The following is a 17,607-nucleotide window of genomic DNA, read 5'->3' as shown; positions in this document are numbered from 1 at the left end:
ATTACAATGGGGAAATCTGGTAAAGAACAAGATTGTCAAAGCTTCTCAGGAGAGCGATGTGGCCCATGGGCCTCTTGTTTGAATGGTTTTATGATTTTTATGAATGCTAAACTGTATTACATGTTTGAAGTTTCCTAAATAAAATCATATAAAAAGTAATTATAAGAGTAAGTTAACAGTAATATAAAAAGTATTGAAACACCAAAGTAGGTACAAGTTTCTAAAAAGGACCCAACCACAAAAAACGTAAGCATTAAGAATAATTTTTGAGGAACATTTTGGTGAAAAAAAAATTAACAACCAGCTGACCTTTTAAATTAAGCACAATGATATAATATTGTTCCACGGGGAAGCATATTCAATCTTAAATGAGTCGCGTCCTGGATTCTGTGAAAGGGAATTTGTGGAAAGGAATTTTGATACGACTGTAGAGATCCCGAAAAATCTCCAGTGATTTGTTGACAGATGCCCAGTATTTTACAGGAAGTATCCCTCTCCGCAGTTGACACATAATCATCATCATCATAGAGAAGCAGTGTCAGTAGATCATTTAAAGATTGTAATGACCTGACTGTGTCACCCAGCCTGTGGTGATTCAGTATAAATAACATGTGTAAAATCACGAAAGGTGGGACAAATAATACACGTGTTCTATTCTTTCTAATAATTTTCTGCTCTAACTCTAGTTCGTCAATGTAAATGACCTTAAATATCAAACGAATGTTAATCATTACAGCTCTTTTGATTTTCATTTCCAGAGACATCCCCGTCGTGTAGTATTCATACGTATCTATATCTACAGTTTTATCATACACAATAAAAGGGGCTGACATTCTCTCCTGTGCTTTCTTTAAGCAATTGAGGGAGAGTTCATATCTACGAGTTCTGTAGAAATACATAGCAAGGTACAGAATGTCTGACACAAAACCTGTTGTACATGGCAGTTTTAACATAGCTGTTACTTTATAGATATTGCAATAAACCGCGCGATTTTTATTTGGGTCTATATCGTTCTGTATCGAAAGTGAAGAGTTCCTTAATAAACTTGATGTCATGCATTGTAATGTAACAACCTGGTGCGATGTCAGCTTCGGTCTCATCAATCTCTCAACTTTATTCATGCAAAATGGAAAGTCCTCAACGCTCCGGTAACATTCTAACAGCTGTATTTCCTTAAAGAAGCTGATATCTAATTCTGTGCTCGTTTTTATACGGCTATCGTCTGTACAAGCACTCAATGAACTGTATAAAATGGGTTGACTGAGATAAGGTCTAATGGTTTGACTTAATAATAGAAAAGGTATGCCTTTACAATATAAATCCTGCAACCGATTACACAATGCTGCTTGTACAGATCCGGTGACTTTCATTGTAAACATGTTGTTTTTTGGAATAAAAAAGTTTGAACATTCTCCAATTCGAACCCAGTATATTAATAATTTAAAACATTCCAAGAAGCAACGCAGTAAGTAATTGGGTGTCCAAATTAAGGAATTATTGTTTTGAATGACCCAAAATAAAACTGATTGATAAAATACGAAAAAAGAATTGGGGAATTCCTTTGCGAACTGATTAGTTCCTTGAGTAAAATTTTTAGTAGACAATAACACAAAAACTGACAGTGATTCATTGTACAGACAAGTTTGAGTTCTGCTTGGGAGAAGGATAATCTCCATTCTTCCTCATTCTCGGATTTGCTTCCAATAGGAACAATATGAATTCCATTACACAGTATGTTCGATAAAACATTGCGGGTTGGCCAACCGTGTTAAAGCCATCTCTGTTTCGATGGTAGAGCTAATGTCGGCCAGTGGTGTGAATGAAAACAGAACACAATAACTGCCTCAAAATTCAGTTTTCTGATATTGGACGAACAGGGTCCGTGCGGAATGGATGATGCAAAGTATCCATCGATTGCCTTTATGAATTGTGAATGGTTATTGCGGAACAATGTACTAGAAATATATAATTCGTTATTACTAATTAAACAGGAGGATGTGATATATGGAGGATTTGAGGGACTTAACAAATGCAGTCTGGTAAATCCCGGTGGTAGCTCATCACACTCCATCAGAATCACAGTGTGTTGTGGGATAGGGTAGAGACTGATCTGAGAGAGATCACAGATGACCTTGAGGTCTTGAGGCCAGCACATAAAATCTACATCTGACGTTATCAGCCGAAATCCCTCACGCTTACGTCCACTCTTCATTTTTCTCAATCCCCTTCTATTATCAAAAGGTTGACTTAGAACTTCTACAGTGTCGTCTACTTCTTTTCTGAACATCACTTCTTTAGGAGTCCCTATTTCATGACACAATCCCACATAAGCCGCCTTTGAGAGTCGAGGAACGTGTAACATTCCAATTTTTTACAAAAAAATAAATTATATAGTTGCAAAAATCTGGAAAAAAAAGATATATATATATATGTTAACAGGTGCAGTTACGTCAGTGATATTTGCTTACTAAACTTAAATATTTTACTTTGCAGATTAAAAACTCACACGCATATATTGTGTCAAATTTTGAATAGTTTCAGCTGTCAATTACCTAGTATGCAAAATGAATACTGTTATCTACTGCCCTACAATATTTAAATAAGAAAAAGATATTTTGTAGGGTTTGGATTTCAGTGATTTCTTTAAAAAAAAATACTACAGTTAAATTTTAAATACCTTATTTGAAAACGAAAGTACAAACGAGGGATTTTCCATCAGATTAATCCATCTTCTAAAGTCACCTTCAGAGTTTGAAAAAGCCATTTACTATTGTACCATTATATCCATGGTATGTATATCCTTCCATCAATTTATTTTATTATATGTTTAACTTGCCATGACCTTATTTATAATTAATATAAGTTTGAAAAAGTCTGCTTCTAAAAATATCCAAGATAAGATAACATGTTCATAAATGTCAAAATGACAAAAAAATCAAGTTACGATTTATTAGTGTAAATAAAGTTATATATGTAGTAAAAATCAATAGCTTTAAGTCCAAATCTGCATGTAATTCAGTAACATTCTTAGAGATTCTATTTAATATCTAAGTGCAATGGGGATCCAGGCCAGGGTAAACGATGTCCGTTTGTTTGTTTACTTCGTTCCCTAACAAAAAGTTCTATATAAAAATAGTTAACTATTGTGAACTATAGATAACATGTACTACACTTAAATACAATTAATTAAAGGTAATTAATGATTTATTTTACTTTACAAAAGATATTTTTCAATGTCTCCTCCTATAATATTTCACAATATTTTCAATTTGCAATCAATGCAATTTTTTCGAATACACTACAGGTTAATATTTACGTCCCCCTTTTTTGCGAAAGTGAGGGGACATTAAATCTTGCGTGTCTGTCAGACTGTCTGCCTATTAGTGCGTCTAGATGTCCGTCTTTCACTTAAAGGCAAGCATTTTTACCGGGTTGTAAATTCAAGGTGAGGAAGTGGCTTATTTTGAACAGGTGTGAATGATTGGGTCTACCCAATGAGTCTACCTGTGGTCGCTTGTCCCCTTATCCTTATACACAGGAAGTGATTAAATTCAGGGCATATTACTAAGATCAATTAGAACCAAGTCAGGAAAGTCACCTCGTGACATAGCGGTCACAAGGAGAGGGGATCTTGTTTTTTCTGACCTTGACACAAGAACGGTTAACATAGTGAAGAATGAACAGATACAGGAAGTTATTAGACTACAGGGTGGATACCTTACAATGTCTGCATGACCTCTTATGAAGACACTTTGGTTTTCATGGTCAGCGAAAATGGCGAACAAGCTAAGGTTGTCCGTCACTCTGGTTCTACAAAGAAACAAACCATTCAGTTTGATAGCAACCACAAATCTCTATTCTCACTTGGTTACTGTAAATGCATTAATGAGAACATAAACTTGGACATTTGTGTTGCTGACAATAAGGCCAAAGCAGTTGTGGTGGTCAATGAGGCAGGAAAACTCCGATTTAGATACGAAGGTCCTCCCTCTTCTTCTAAGGGGACCTTTGGTCCAGTCGGCATCACAACAGACAATCAGAGTCAGATCCTGACAGCAGACTGTGACAACAACTGTATTCACATCTAGCATCAGGATGGACAGTTCCTTAGTTTAATTGATAATAGTCTTCTAAATCTTCCATGGGATTTATGTGCAGACACAGGACGCAATTTCTTTGTTGCTGAGTGTTGCAATGGTAATGTGAAGAAAATAAGGTATGTGAAAATAATTATTTAAAAGAAGTTCGATGTCATCAGAGGAATGTAAAGAACAAAAATTCATTATGTGATTAAATATATGGAGTTCAATTTAGGAAATGATGGAAATCATTAAAAATGTGCAAAGGTTATCAACAGTTTATGAAGAGTGGACAAATAGCCCAGTATATCTTTTGTAATTTTTCATAGCCCTTACACGTTCTTGTGAACCATTCTATTCTTCTCTGTTTTATATTTCAAACCATTATTTATATCCGAGATTGTCTTTATCTATACAACTACATTCAAAAAAGCATACAACTGCATTAAAATCATAACACATTTCAAATATGAACAAAATTAAATAAAAAATAAAACATCTGTCATATTTTTTTGTTATCTCTTATATCAACACTAGAATATATATACCCTTTGCATTTCAACATGCCATATATGTTTTTTTTAATCACTAATATCAGTACAAAGGTGTATTCCCTTCGCATTGCCATATGCCATGTCAGTTTTTTTTTAATCTCTGATATCAACACTAGGGTATATATACCCTCCACATTCGTTCCACCTGAATAAACACCAGCAGGAACTCATGGCAAACGTCTATTGTAGGCTTTTATTGCCTTTCTGTCATTTCGTTGAAATGCACATCCTCTGAATATCATCTAATAATTTTTCTTCGGAAAACCATGGTTTAGGCAGTATAAGCAACGCCGAACATATCACCTATATAGATTTAATGAGTAATGACTGTACTTTCAATGAAATCAAATTCAATTTATGATATCAATATTTCATTTTAAAGCCTATTTTAAATTATTATTTATACAGATATAAATATACACAATGAAGTGTGTTTCTTTATTTTGTTTGAATGAGAATTAACGTTGCATTTTTCTGAGACGGTTGCAACATTAATACCTGTACCATCATATAGAAATATTTAGGAAAATCTCAAAACACATTAATTTTACTTTTACTGTAGAATTGTATAGAGAAATACCTTTAATTTTCGATTTTTAAAGCAAAATATTGAAATTCTACAATATAATTTATTATAACATTTGACTAGAAAAACATATCAAACAATACAGCTCAAGGCACTTAAGCTCACATGATTTTCGCACAAATTAAGGTCACATTGTTCTAATGAAAATACCATGTTTAACTGCAGTACAAAGACATAACGTTATATTACATATATAACGTTCAAACATAGATGCCTTTTAAATTTATTATTTTAAGTTTCTAAAGTGGATGTTTTAAGGGGAATTTATATGTAAATGGTACGATTTTTCGACTATACGATTCTACCATAGGTTTTTAACAATTTTGTAAAACGAGCTTTCCTTGATATCATGTAGTTGAAATTTTGAATTTTGTTTCCTAAAGGTAAGTAGTTTTTAAAATTCTTTGTTTTTTACCATACTTCTCTTGGTTTTGTCGAAATGTAGCGCCGAAAAGGGATAGCATTGCAAACGGAAACCAGACTAAAGGGTAGGATAATGAAGTATTGTTTATTTTTTTCAATAGTAAATTCCTTCTATGAAAAGGAAAATTCCTCTGCATTTACATTTTGAAAGGTTAGAATTTTGCATAAGGATGAATCTCTCATGAGTCCAGATTTTAAAAGTTGACTCTGAAAAATCCCATCTTTTTAACATACAAAGCAGTCAAACAGATAAAAAAAACCATTATCACCCCGAGCTAATTAAAGAGTCAAAATGTACAGAAAATACAAGCTGGCAATAGCTAAACTGTGCCCATGTCTACGTTTCTGCAAACAGTTGTTGCTTTCATAAGAACGGATAAAAAGACAATTGCAATTGGCAAGAAACCACAAAAATTCAAATGAGAGTAGCTGTTATTTTTCAGCCATGAAAATATCAAAGTTCTACCAATTGATATGTGTGAATTTTGCTTTAGTAAATGAAATACCCCCGGTAAAACTCAAATAATGTAAACAAATACTTTTAAAATGTATTTTGATTCCTCAATACACAATATTACATCATAACAATGTGACCTAAATTTGTGCGAAAATTAATGTGAGCTTAAAAAGTGCGTTAAGCTGTATATTCATGTAGCGTAGAATTATATAGAGGTCTTCTTTAGGCAAGTTGTGATAAAACATTAATTTATTGCAAAAGCTGATGGTCAACGGCATCTCGATATATCGCCCGGAAACGAAATCTGACAGACCCCTCCAAAATAGTATCCCCTTCTTCAGTGAAAGCACGGGACAGAAATGAAGTCATAATTTATACATGAGATGAAAATATTTCGGGAAAATGCTTTGCGTTATATTTCTAATTATGCACAAAGACTTCGATTTGGATGGACAGCCATCGCAAATGACAACTTGTACGGATAAAATTTGATTTCCTTTACATGTCTCATATTTTTGATATTTGTGAAAATTATTCTAGTCATAGTTTCTAAATGCAGAGCTTCCTCGATAGACAAAATTAAGTCAAAATAAAAACAGTGTAAAGATGCATATTTTTGTTAAATTGTTTTTCATTTATCTGCCTCTTCTCTATCTGTACAATCAGAATGTTTTTAATAGAATAATTTTGCAAATGACCAAATGACAAGATAGTTAACGAATTCCATTGTTATAGAAAAAGCAGCTGCTAATGATTTACTCCTGGACATCAAGCAGTCAAACCGTTGGCATGATTGTAATCAGCATTGAGTCGTCTACCAAAATTGTGAAATTCATGGCCCCGGAGTTGGGGTTCTAGTGCTAGGGAGGCTGGCTGCCCGGGCTAAATGGATTATATAGTGAAAATACATTTCTAAGTATTTCTTTGAAAATCTTCTCTGCTCCTGAGCGATGTCAAGAAGCCTGGTGTTTGATTTATCGTGTGAAATTATTGAATTTAAATTTAAAAACGTCGTAAATTTTCATGCTATTGATTTTGGTAAACTTTTGTGATTCCATTTTTTTTGTAAATATAAGGAATGTTTTTTATGTAAAGTGTGAATTATTAGTGTATAAATCACACTGACTAGTTACAATGTAGCTTGTGTTTAATGGAAAATAAACCTATGTGACAAGTCTGTGTCATTTACTCATCAATAACTCACACAAATTAAAAAAAAATTCTTAAACCCCATTCAATTTTTATCCTGTTATATCTAGTTGCACACTCAAGTAAACGAAATTCATTTGAAAAAAAGATTTTGTTAATGTTTGACCTACTTAATCGATATCTTGTCAAATACGAGCCATTTAAATTGTAGTGGAAAACCCCCTAAATACAAGCACTAGTCATACGTACATTTGACTGCAGTGAAAATACTGGGGGTCACGTTTGACTTCATGTCGAACTTGTAAACATTAGAGAAAAACAAATACATTACAAACATCTAGAGAAGACCATTTAAGTATTATGTGCATTCCATGTTCAATACAAAAATTGGATCTCATGAATTAATATAAATTTCTCAAGCATGAATATGTGACCCTACTGGGTTAAAGGAATTCGATACCAATGCAAACAATACCTGTATACATTATTAGCATTGGTATCGTTTTATTAAACACATGTGTGCTCTTGATAAAGTATACATATTGTTTAGATGAAATATATGGAGATTACGAACGGCAGCGACTTCAAAATTGCAATAACATACATGCATTGTAGACACTTTACAAACAAGGAATTTAAGTATTTTCATCTAAGGTAACCTGTATATGAGTGAAACTGATATAGTGTTCAAGTGACCAGATTGCTTTCGGGAGAGTGTCCAGTGTGGTAGGATTTTTGTTACTAAAGTATATTCAAAATTATGCACTGAATACGTAAAATACACGACAATCTGAAGTAAATATCCAAGTTATCTGCTGGTATTTTAATGGAACATAAACACTGGTAGTAGTCGGGGTATTTTGTAAGCAGCTTTTTCATACAACAGTATACGGAAAGAAAATCGTTTTCCAAGCATTTTGTACAAACTGTAAGGGATTCTTTAAATATTGCCAAAGATGAAGTCTTGTACAATTTAGCAAGACAATCATAGGTCAATTTTGGGAATCAGAATCAGTTCCTTATAAATATGAATTCACTTTATAAAAGTTCGTTATATCCGTAAAATGTAACAAAATGTTAAGATGGGATTGCAAAACACCTCGCTATACCAGTAAATTCCCCATATCTTTGTTTAAAAAGTGAGGTTAGATAAGGTCATATCCATGAGGGTTCTTATGGTGACAGGTGATATACACGACCAATATTGTGTCAGTAGGAAAGATGCAAAAAAGTATTGACAATACATTATTTGAAGTTATGATAATGTTATCATAATCATGTGTCATGTGTCAAATGTTGCGCTACATTCCTCTCACCACCTCAATTTAAATGCTTTCATTACATTTACATCTATTCCAAAAAAAAGTGATTTAAGATTTTATTGTGTGCCAACACATTACATCAGAACAACACCAAAATTAAGACAGAGTTTGAAATATTTATTTTATTTACTTTATTTACCTGGTTTTTTTTTTTTGGCATAAATGACATGGTTTAATGTTTTTTTAGATTCTATTAGCATGTCACTAAACGGGAAAATTGCCTTAGTGACCGGTATTTGTGGAGGCTTGGGGTCTGAAATTGCTGCATCCCTAGCCCGATCTGGATGTACAATTCTCGGAACAGACCGTTTTGATCCAGAAACTGTTGCAGATAGCATTGCGAATCTAACGCAAAGGTAATTTTTAATCGTATTTTCTATCAGTTTATAAGAATTGAGAACCTGAAATATGAATATAATGAACAGTAATACTGTAGAAGCAGAACTTTTCATGGGGATAAAATTGCTTTGATTTGTTATCCAGAATAGTTTCGTTGGCATTAAATTTCGTTGTTTTGAAAGTGACCCTATTCAATATATAGTCATATAAAATTTTGTGAGGGATTTAATTCCGTTGATTATTGTTAACTTAACGAAATAAACGAAATTTAATACCCCACGAATACTTGTGCTTTTACAGTAAGTTTGAAAGGTTCATTGAAATCACACACATTTTGGGCAGAGCGAATCGAACATTGGATGAGGTTCCATTCAATATCGTACGATCAAATATACCTTGTGCTCTTTGTCATGATCGGTCAAAGGAAAAAAATGTCCGTAAACAAGTCAGTGTGAAATGGTGGACCATATGAAGAACATAAGTTAACATTCGACTTAAGGTTCATCGATACTCTGATAAAAAAGATAACTCTTAATGACATAGATCTCTATTATTCTTTTATAGATTTGTCAAGTTGAAGTGTCTTTTTTGTTCAATTTTCCCCACAAGCTATGCTACATTAGTTTTTATTTAACTTATAAAACACATTTATTTTGGAAAATCATTACGGTTCAAACAACATTTCATATGAGTGAGCAGATGGTTTTATGAACCTTAAGGATAGATTGTTTATATAAATAAGGTCATTGTATCGACCATAGACTTTGTGAAATGTTGATTTTAAGCGAGTTTGATGGTACGCTTGCCTCGATTTAAAGTTGTTTGCACGTAGAGCATTTTCTTCCATATTCAATCAATTTCAATTGAATAGATGGAATGATAAAATTCAATATTTATTGCTTAATTCCTATAATTTGTTTAATCTGAAATTATAATGATTGATCAAATTTATTTCATCTATAGATGCAAAACAGACGTTCGGTATTTTGAATGCAACCTGCTGAAGAAAGAATGCATAACTGATCTTTGCCAGAAAATTGATTCTGCAATTCCATCTGGTATAGATATATTAGTGAATAATGCAGGTAAGTTATATATGACCTCTGTACATAATCACATAACATACCAATGCTTACTGGAAATTTTTTTGTAGGTTTTAATCTTAGAAATTATATTATTAAAATGCTTCATATTTTTGGGTATGGTTTGAAAAACTGAAAAGTGAATTTATTTTTCCAATTGCCTTTACATATTCTTGAATTCAAAATTTTCATATTCAGTGAAGAATAGTCCAAATATTTTCTGTAAAGAGAAACATTCAACATTTTTGTATAAGTTCTTTCTAAAAATATTGACAATAAATCAATTTTCACTATTAACCAGCAAAGATTAGCTAGCACTAGGTCCTTAGTCAAAATGCATATAATTTAATTCAATGGTTCTCTTTCATATTTGCGTCTGGCAATATTTAATTCTTTTGAGGCTAGCTAAATATTACCCCCAACTCCAGTTAATATTTACATATTACTAAAACTACTACATCTTCATCCGAATATATGTAGAATTATTATTCATCTAGATATTTTAGCACTCAGAAGATTTCTTCGCGAAATTAATACAGCAATAGTATGAGGTGCTTAAACAATTCTATTTGAATTTTTATATAAAAGGAATGAGTAATCATTACTGACGGAATGTTTTTGGAGCGGGGGACAGGGGGCCCGTCCCTTTTGTCTCCAAAGTATACATTAGATGTAATAAATCGATTTTTTGGGCGTTGTTACTGGCCCCTACCCTACCCAAACTGGTCCCTCTCTTTCAAGATTCCTGGATCCGAAACTGAACATGGTAAAATTTGTTTTTTATTCGATGTCTTACAGGAATTATCCACTCTGACTTCCTAGAAAGTAAAACTCTGGAGGGTTTTGATGAAGAAATCACTGTGAATTTGAAGGCACCATTTCAGCTTTGTAAATACGCTTATGTATCAATGAAAAAGAAAGGTAAGGCTTAATACAATAATAATTCAATAGCATTTTCGATTGACTCCTAGTAAGAAAAAAATGTTATTTTTTATGTAGCAAGAAATGTTTTCACCGGCATATGGAATATATTTCTCGCAGAAGATTCGATACGCAAGTGCATTTTTAAGTACAAACAATTTCTGAAAAAGGCAGTTTATTGACAAATAAATTGAAAATAAAACATACAAAAAAATCTTTTCAAATTAACACTGTGCGCATTCTAAAGTCGATACAATGACCTTGTTTGACAAAGATCTTTCATACAAATTGTTTGGAAATTACTTTAACATTAATTTATCTATGGATTTTACTGCTAACCCGATCGAAGCAAGGAGGGAACAGTAGAAGTGGCCGGTTGAAAGGGACAGCTTACTCTTCCACGGCACCTGATCCCATTTCTGTTTTCAGAGGTCGATGATTCTTGTCGGTTCTTTTGTAATGAACATTACATTAATAATAATTTCTGAAAAGCGCTATTTTCATTTGAGCGATTTTTAATCGGTTTTTGCAAATAAAAAAAATGTTAAATGAAAATAATCAAAAGGTAAGAAAAAATAACTGCAAATTTTTTTGACAGTATCTAGGTATACAATCAATAACAATCTTTAAAATGTCTTTGAAATATATAATAATGTACCCTTCGATTCATTTTTGTATTCTTTAGTTTCTGATTGAATATTATAAAGAAAATATCAAAAATTGTCATTTCTTTACAATGTAACTGCATGCAACATTAACCTATATTCCCTTGTTACATTTTATATAAATTACTTTTGTCCTGCTAAAAGTTTGAGAAGGCAAGACATTAAAAATACTAATTGCAAAGTTTGCTTTAATATCACAAATAATTTTCAAAAGTATCGTCTTTTGTTGTTAAATATGAAATAAAACAATGTGATAATTTTTATATTTTAGAATGTTTACCTTATCCAAGGATAATGTAAAATAAAAATAAAAATACACCAGCTATAAGTTTTGTTCATTTCAATATAATTTTAGGAATTTATGTAATTTTTCTGTTATCGGTTTTTGATTTCAACGAGACTTTAATGTAACGTTGTTATTTCTTAATCATTATTATTATATAGTCTATTTATAGTCCCTATACAATCTATACAAACACGAACAGTTCATAACACTACATATTCACCGGATTTTAGGCCGTATTACTAAAAATAGGTGAAATTCTTTCAAAATGCGCGTTTTGCAAATATAACGGCACACAAGTAGACGTCACAATCAAAATATCGATTTCATAACGTTGTAAACAAAAATGGAAATTTCTGTGAAATTCTTTCAAAATGCTACTCCTCCTACAAATTTAGTCTGATTTCAATATAAACACATTATTCAAACCTATAATTCTGTGTATTTTTTTTTAACATCTGTTGGCGTTGTTACAAAAATGGAAATTTCTGTGAAATTCTTTCAAAACACAGAGGTTACAAATAACACTCAAGTAATCTGGAGATTTTTTATATCCGTTACAACAATGGAAGATCGCAAATAAAATGGTTTCTGTTACTCTCAAATTTGCCTTCAAATACAGTCTTATGTATTATAAATAATGTGGCTTGCAAGTAGACTATATAATAAAGAGACTTATGGAAGGATCATTATTCTCTTTTTTGCCTGTGCAAATTTTCAATTCCCATGCTTAAGTACTTTCCTCTTCCTTTGCTATAAGTACAAACCAGTAGAGCTTCAGTCTCGACAGAGACTTCTGGTTATTTTTTAGAATGTTTACCTTATCCAAGGATAATGTAAAATAAAAATAAAAATACACCAGCTATAAGACATTTGTTCAAGCCAATATGTAATTTTAGGAATTTATGTAATCTTTCTCTTTTTTTTTTAATTGAGACTTTAATGTAACGTTGTTATTTCTTAATCATTAATGTTGACCTGTAATACACATTCCTTTGCGTATACTGTAAATCACTTTTTATTTGGGAGAACTTTGTTTTCGCGTAATTACGCGAGACCGTGTGCTCTCGAAAATTTAATTCTCGCGCATAATAGTATTCCTAAAGATTATACAGAGCAGTAACAACGATTCGTGAAAATTTTGTCTCGCTAACCAAGAGACAATGAATATCTCGCGAAAATAAGGTGTCACGAAAATTTAGTGATCTACAGTATATCTTTTTAAGAGAAAAGTTAAAAAAAAAACAAACTGAAAAAAATTAGATCGATCTAAAAAAAATGGAAATGAATACTAGGACCCATTAAAATCCATGGTCTTTCTCCCAGTTCTTGGTATCCTATATCTATAAATTTAGTTGTAGTTTGCTGCTAAATGAGGAAATTCAAAATAAAAAGGTATAAGAAAATTTTGAAGGTGCTAATGATAAGTATCAGTTAACAGGTAACAATAGTTTAATTAAATTATAATTTGGCAGAACTTTCTCGATCGATCCTACCATGCAAAGTGCTAGTGTGTATATAAAATCCAAAGACCCTTCGACATTACGTAATCGCGCGTTCCGGTTTACATGTACTTATGTGGAAGCTTTGAACACACACACACACACATACACACACACCCTCTCTCACACACACACAAAATAAAATTTAGAAATCCGTTAGCGCACAATAAATTTTAGCGTTCAGGAGCTTTTGCGCCAAAGGCGCTAAAATTAGTAGTGCGCCAAATATTCTCGTTTTACATATATGTTTTGTATTTTTCAATTAGGCTGGGGGAGAATAATAAACATATCGTCGACGTTAGGACTAGTAGGTTGCCCTCAATACACAGGATACGTAGCCACAAAGTCCGGACTTATAGGTCTTACTAGGGTAATATTATCACCAAGTATAATTATTTTTAATTAGTATTTATAATTCTTTTTACTAGTATATCTGATTTTCCTCATCCGAAAGCAAAAAAAAAAAAAAAAAAAAAAAAAAAAAAAGAGAACCTATACAAAAAGAAATAATTGAATTCATTCGGGTAATATTTTCACTAATTATGATTCTTTTAATGAGTACTTATATTTATTTTTACTACGCGGTAATAATATTCAATTATTCTAATTTAAAAACAAAAATGAGACATATAAGAAAAGAAACGAATGGCATTTATTTATTTATCAATACCTACGTCTGTTTTCCCATTTTAATGGAAAATGAAAATAAAGTTTATCAAATGTTGAATTTTATTTTTGTTTATTACAAGGCTATTGCAGTAGAGGCAGCGCCACACGGAGTGACATGTAATAGCATTAGTCCCTGTGTAATGGATACCAACTGTGAGTTTTACAAAATCGAAAGACAGTGTTCTAAATGTTAAGAGGGACGTTCAATAAATAATGTCATCGGGGCTCGGAAAAAAGCAAAAGACGCTTTTTAATGATTTAGTCTTCATGATTTGACTTATTAATCTCTTTTGATTAAAATAGATGTCCGTTAAAGTTTTTATTTAATTTATGATTGTATTTAGAACACATTTTTGGGTATGACCCTTAGTATACTGGAAAAAAGCAGATCCAATGATTTCCTGGACTTGTTTTTATTTTTCTGAAAGGTGGTTTTTCAAGTTAGGAAATAGAAACAAGTCAAAAGGTAAAAGATCTAGCAAATATTGTTAATGTGAAAAAATATTAACTTTCTTTTTATCCCGAAAACCTCTTTACTCTTCAGGTGTGCAGGATTTGGACGCTGTCATGAAGAAATTTAATGTAGTGGATTCCTGATTCTAGGTTCTTCCTCTAATAAACCTTTCGATTTTTTTGCAAAAAGAATGCTTTCTAGACTCCTCTAAAAATTACTGTCTCCCCGAATACGAAATTGAACAACAGTGCCACTAATATTTAAGAAAATTGCATATAAATCTGTCTTTGTGTTCTCGCATACCTTTGCTCTTGTCGGACCATTGCTGTTTTTATCAAGTACATCTTATGGTAAATTTTGTGTTGAGTGTTTTAAGCAGTAGATTCATGTTCCATTATCTGTTTGAATATGAAACAAACTTGGATAACTACAGTTACTGATATTTTAAAATAATTGTTAAGACATTCCTACACGCTGTCGTTTTCACTCATTTTTCAAAATATGGGGTGATCTTTAAGTACCAAGCTTTTTTACCGTCAAACGTTTCTTAAAAACATTGTGAACTACTCCCGATATGACGTATATCAAATTTGCTATGTGTCTTAAAGTCAGTCATACATCATCAGATATTATTTGTTGAAATTGGGCAAATAGCACATAAGTTGTTATAATTTTTGTTGGCAAGGACGGTACCCATTCTTGATGCCCATTATATAATTTTTATTATTTAAATCCACCTGATCATTTGTCTATAAAACAGGCATTGGTTGCTGTAAATGTCACATATTTCAGTGAAAATTTCTTTGGGATTTTTTAACACGTTTTACAGCAGCTTTAATGAAGCTTTTATTTTCACTCTAGTTTACTAATTCTTTACCATTCATTTATAATGCAGTGTCTCGAGTAGCCCTTGTTTCCCAGCTTCTCACGGTTAAAATATGTGATGAAAAATGGTCACATAAACTGTTATCAATTCATTTAAGATTCAAAAATGAGAGAAAGTCTAGCTTAATGTCATATGATTTCTATGTTGTATGTCATCGAGCTAATGACATTATTTATTGAACGCCCCTCGTATGTTTTCCCCTCTTTCCCAATTTAAATTGGATGAAAAAGAGGGCAAAATAGGAAAATGTTCATAATGAAATGAGGATCGTTGGATTAAATATATAAACGTTATATTTCTTGAAAAAAAGACTTTCATGGTAACCTAACAACCAAGCTCCTTGATAGACGTGATGGCTAACTTATCAATCGTCGACATCCCTTTCTTATGCAGCAATAAACCTTCATGACCTGCTCACGTAGTCTATATCTCTCAATTGATTCGATATGCAAGAGCATGCTTTACGTTTATGCAATTTCTAAAACGAGGTAAATCATTAACAAAGTTGAAACAAGAATATCAGCAGTCTCGTTGAAAGTTCTATGGTCGATACAATGCTATATGGCCTTGTCAGCAATTATTCATTGAGTGAAATGCTGACTGACGTCCTACATATTTCTTGTTACGCATTATCTACATTCTAAATTGACGACGGATTTCCCGATTATGAATAGGAGCACACAATTTACAGCTGCCTTCATTAAATTTAGAAACAAATACATGTATGACAACATGATATGACAATATGCACATTATAAATGATTTTGTTTCCATTAGCATATGTTGACGCTGATGAACATAATTTGTAGTTATTAAACCTGTAATGGCGTCCATGCAAGAAAAGTCGGGGGAAAGTCGAGAAAAGTGTCTGGTAAATTTTTTTAGATCATATTTAAAAAGGCAGCTTATGTATTGTAACAAATAGTTTGATATTACAAAGAAAAAAAATTGTCAGCCAAAACCACAACCAGTTCTCTCTGACTTTATCATATAAAAGTATATATAATATAAACATTTAATTTCAATTTCAGGAGAGTCTTGCAGGAATGAATCCTACGAAAAAGATTACAACGCCTTCTCAGGTTTATGATTTTTGAATAAAGGGCTATGTTGACGTAAATGTGCACTAGATGAAACAAATGTGAACAAGTTCAATATATTTTATCTCCGACGCCTCTACTCATTGATAGAGTTGATAGATTCTACAAAAGCATTAATCGGTTTATATGAAAGATGGTGCAGTGAAAGAAAACGTTTCACATATATGAAATATACATATATATTATAGTAAACAAGAGGTTATAATAACTTGTTACAATATTCTTATTACTGATAATCACTGATGTGATCTACTTCGTTAGAATTTTTCAACAGGTTTTAGTTTTTAACAGGCATTTGGTAAGTGAAATATAGGGATGGAGATATCGAACATGTATTTAAAATCTGAAGTCCATCAAACATTAACAATACAAGCTTTGAATCAGAGCAAACGTGGACCTTTAAAACATCGATAGAGTTGGGATCAGGTGCCATGAAGAACTCTCCTGTCCACCGGTATAAATTTTTCTTCGTATCTTTCATATCTTGCTATCTTATCTTTGACAGGTTGCTGAGCTAGTTACTTTCTCTTTGCTTACCAGCAGGTGCCTTAAAGAAGTACAACTCCCCAGCAGACCGGTCATACTTTTCCTTCTATCCTTTATATCTTTCTATCATATCTTTGACAGGTGGCTGAACTAGTTACCTTTCTTTGCTCCCCGGCAGCAGACAATATGACAGGAACAGCTATTCCGGTAGATGGCGGATACACAGCACAATAGACGCTTAACCATTTCTTGTGTTATGTCCAGTGCAAAAAACGGTCTTATTTCTGTCACTGCTTACAAAGCAAAATCTTAAAAGAACCTTGTTCATAATTCAATTCTTTACGAGCCAATATATAGCATTCATTGTCATGTGGGCAAGTTTGAAAAAAACTTGTACATTTTTGGTGGATTAAACAAAGCAACAAAATATTACTTTTGATTTTTTTTCAAAAAATAAAATGTATAAATAAATTATCTTGAACAAAAAATATTATTACATGCAGTCTAGCAGTGCATTTGTGACGCAGCGTATGCAATAGAAAATTACATAACACTTGATTATATAAAAAGTAGAGACAATTTTAATCAAATTCCATCATAACATATATTTATATTGAGTAAATCAGAACAAGTTGTGCATGATAAATGTA

At 32.1% G+C, this 17,607-nt stretch overlaps 3 protein-coding genes across 4 annotated transcripts; 2 read left to right on the top strand and 1 right to left on the bottom strand.

The window, feature by feature from the left end:
• Positions 1–317: 317 nt before the first annotated feature.
• LOC134265675 (uncharacterized) lies at positions 318–1,379 on the bottom strand. The gene has a single exon (XM_062747894.1). It carries the CDS (start codon positions 1,377–1,379, stop codon positions 318–320), a length of 1,062 nt encoding a protein of 353 aa, XP_062603878.1.
• A 1,334-nt stretch (positions 1,380–2,713) lies between these two features.
• On the top strand, positions 2,714–17,389 carry LOC134265670 (D-beta-hydroxybutyrate dehydrogenase-like). Of its 2 annotated transcripts, none has more exons than XM_062747889.1 (9): positions 2,714–2,789; positions 8,758–8,926; positions 9,873–9,994; positions 10,790–10,912; positions 13,629–13,732; positions 14,112–14,184; positions 16,181–16,242; positions 16,403–16,453; positions 17,099–17,389. In XM_062747889.1, exons 2-9 carry the CDS (start codon positions 8,769–8,771, stop codon positions 17,189–17,191), a joined length of 786 nt encoding a protein of 261 aa, XP_062603873.1. In that variant the 5' UTR covers positions 2,714–2,789; positions 8,758–8,768; the 3' UTR covers positions 17,192–17,389. The 2 variants fall into 2 exon arrangements, with proteins under 2 accessions (XP_062603873.1, XP_062603874.1); XM_062747890.1 differs by lacking the exon at positions 2,714–2,789 and adding an exon at positions 7,878–7,974.
• LOC134265674 (uncharacterized) lies at positions 3,732–4,088 on the top strand. The gene has a single exon (XM_062747892.1). The coding sequence runs from the start codon at positions 3,732–3,734 to the stop codon at positions 4,086–4,088; it is 357 nt and encodes a 118-aa protein (XP_062603876.1).
• Positions 17,390–17,607: the final 218 nt, after the last annotated feature.

This window comes from Saccostrea cucullata, unplaced genomic scaffold (assembly GCF_032062105.1).
Source record: "Saccostrea cucullata isolate Sc308-1 unplaced genomic scaffold, CSIRO_AGI_Scuc_v1 ctg1064, whole genome shotgun sequence".
Classification (NCBI taxonomy): domain Eukaryota; kingdom Metazoa; phylum Mollusca; class Bivalvia; order Ostreida; family Ostreidae; genus Saccostrea; species Saccostrea cuccullata.
This window is presented reverse-complemented; position numbering and strand designations above follow the sequence as displayed.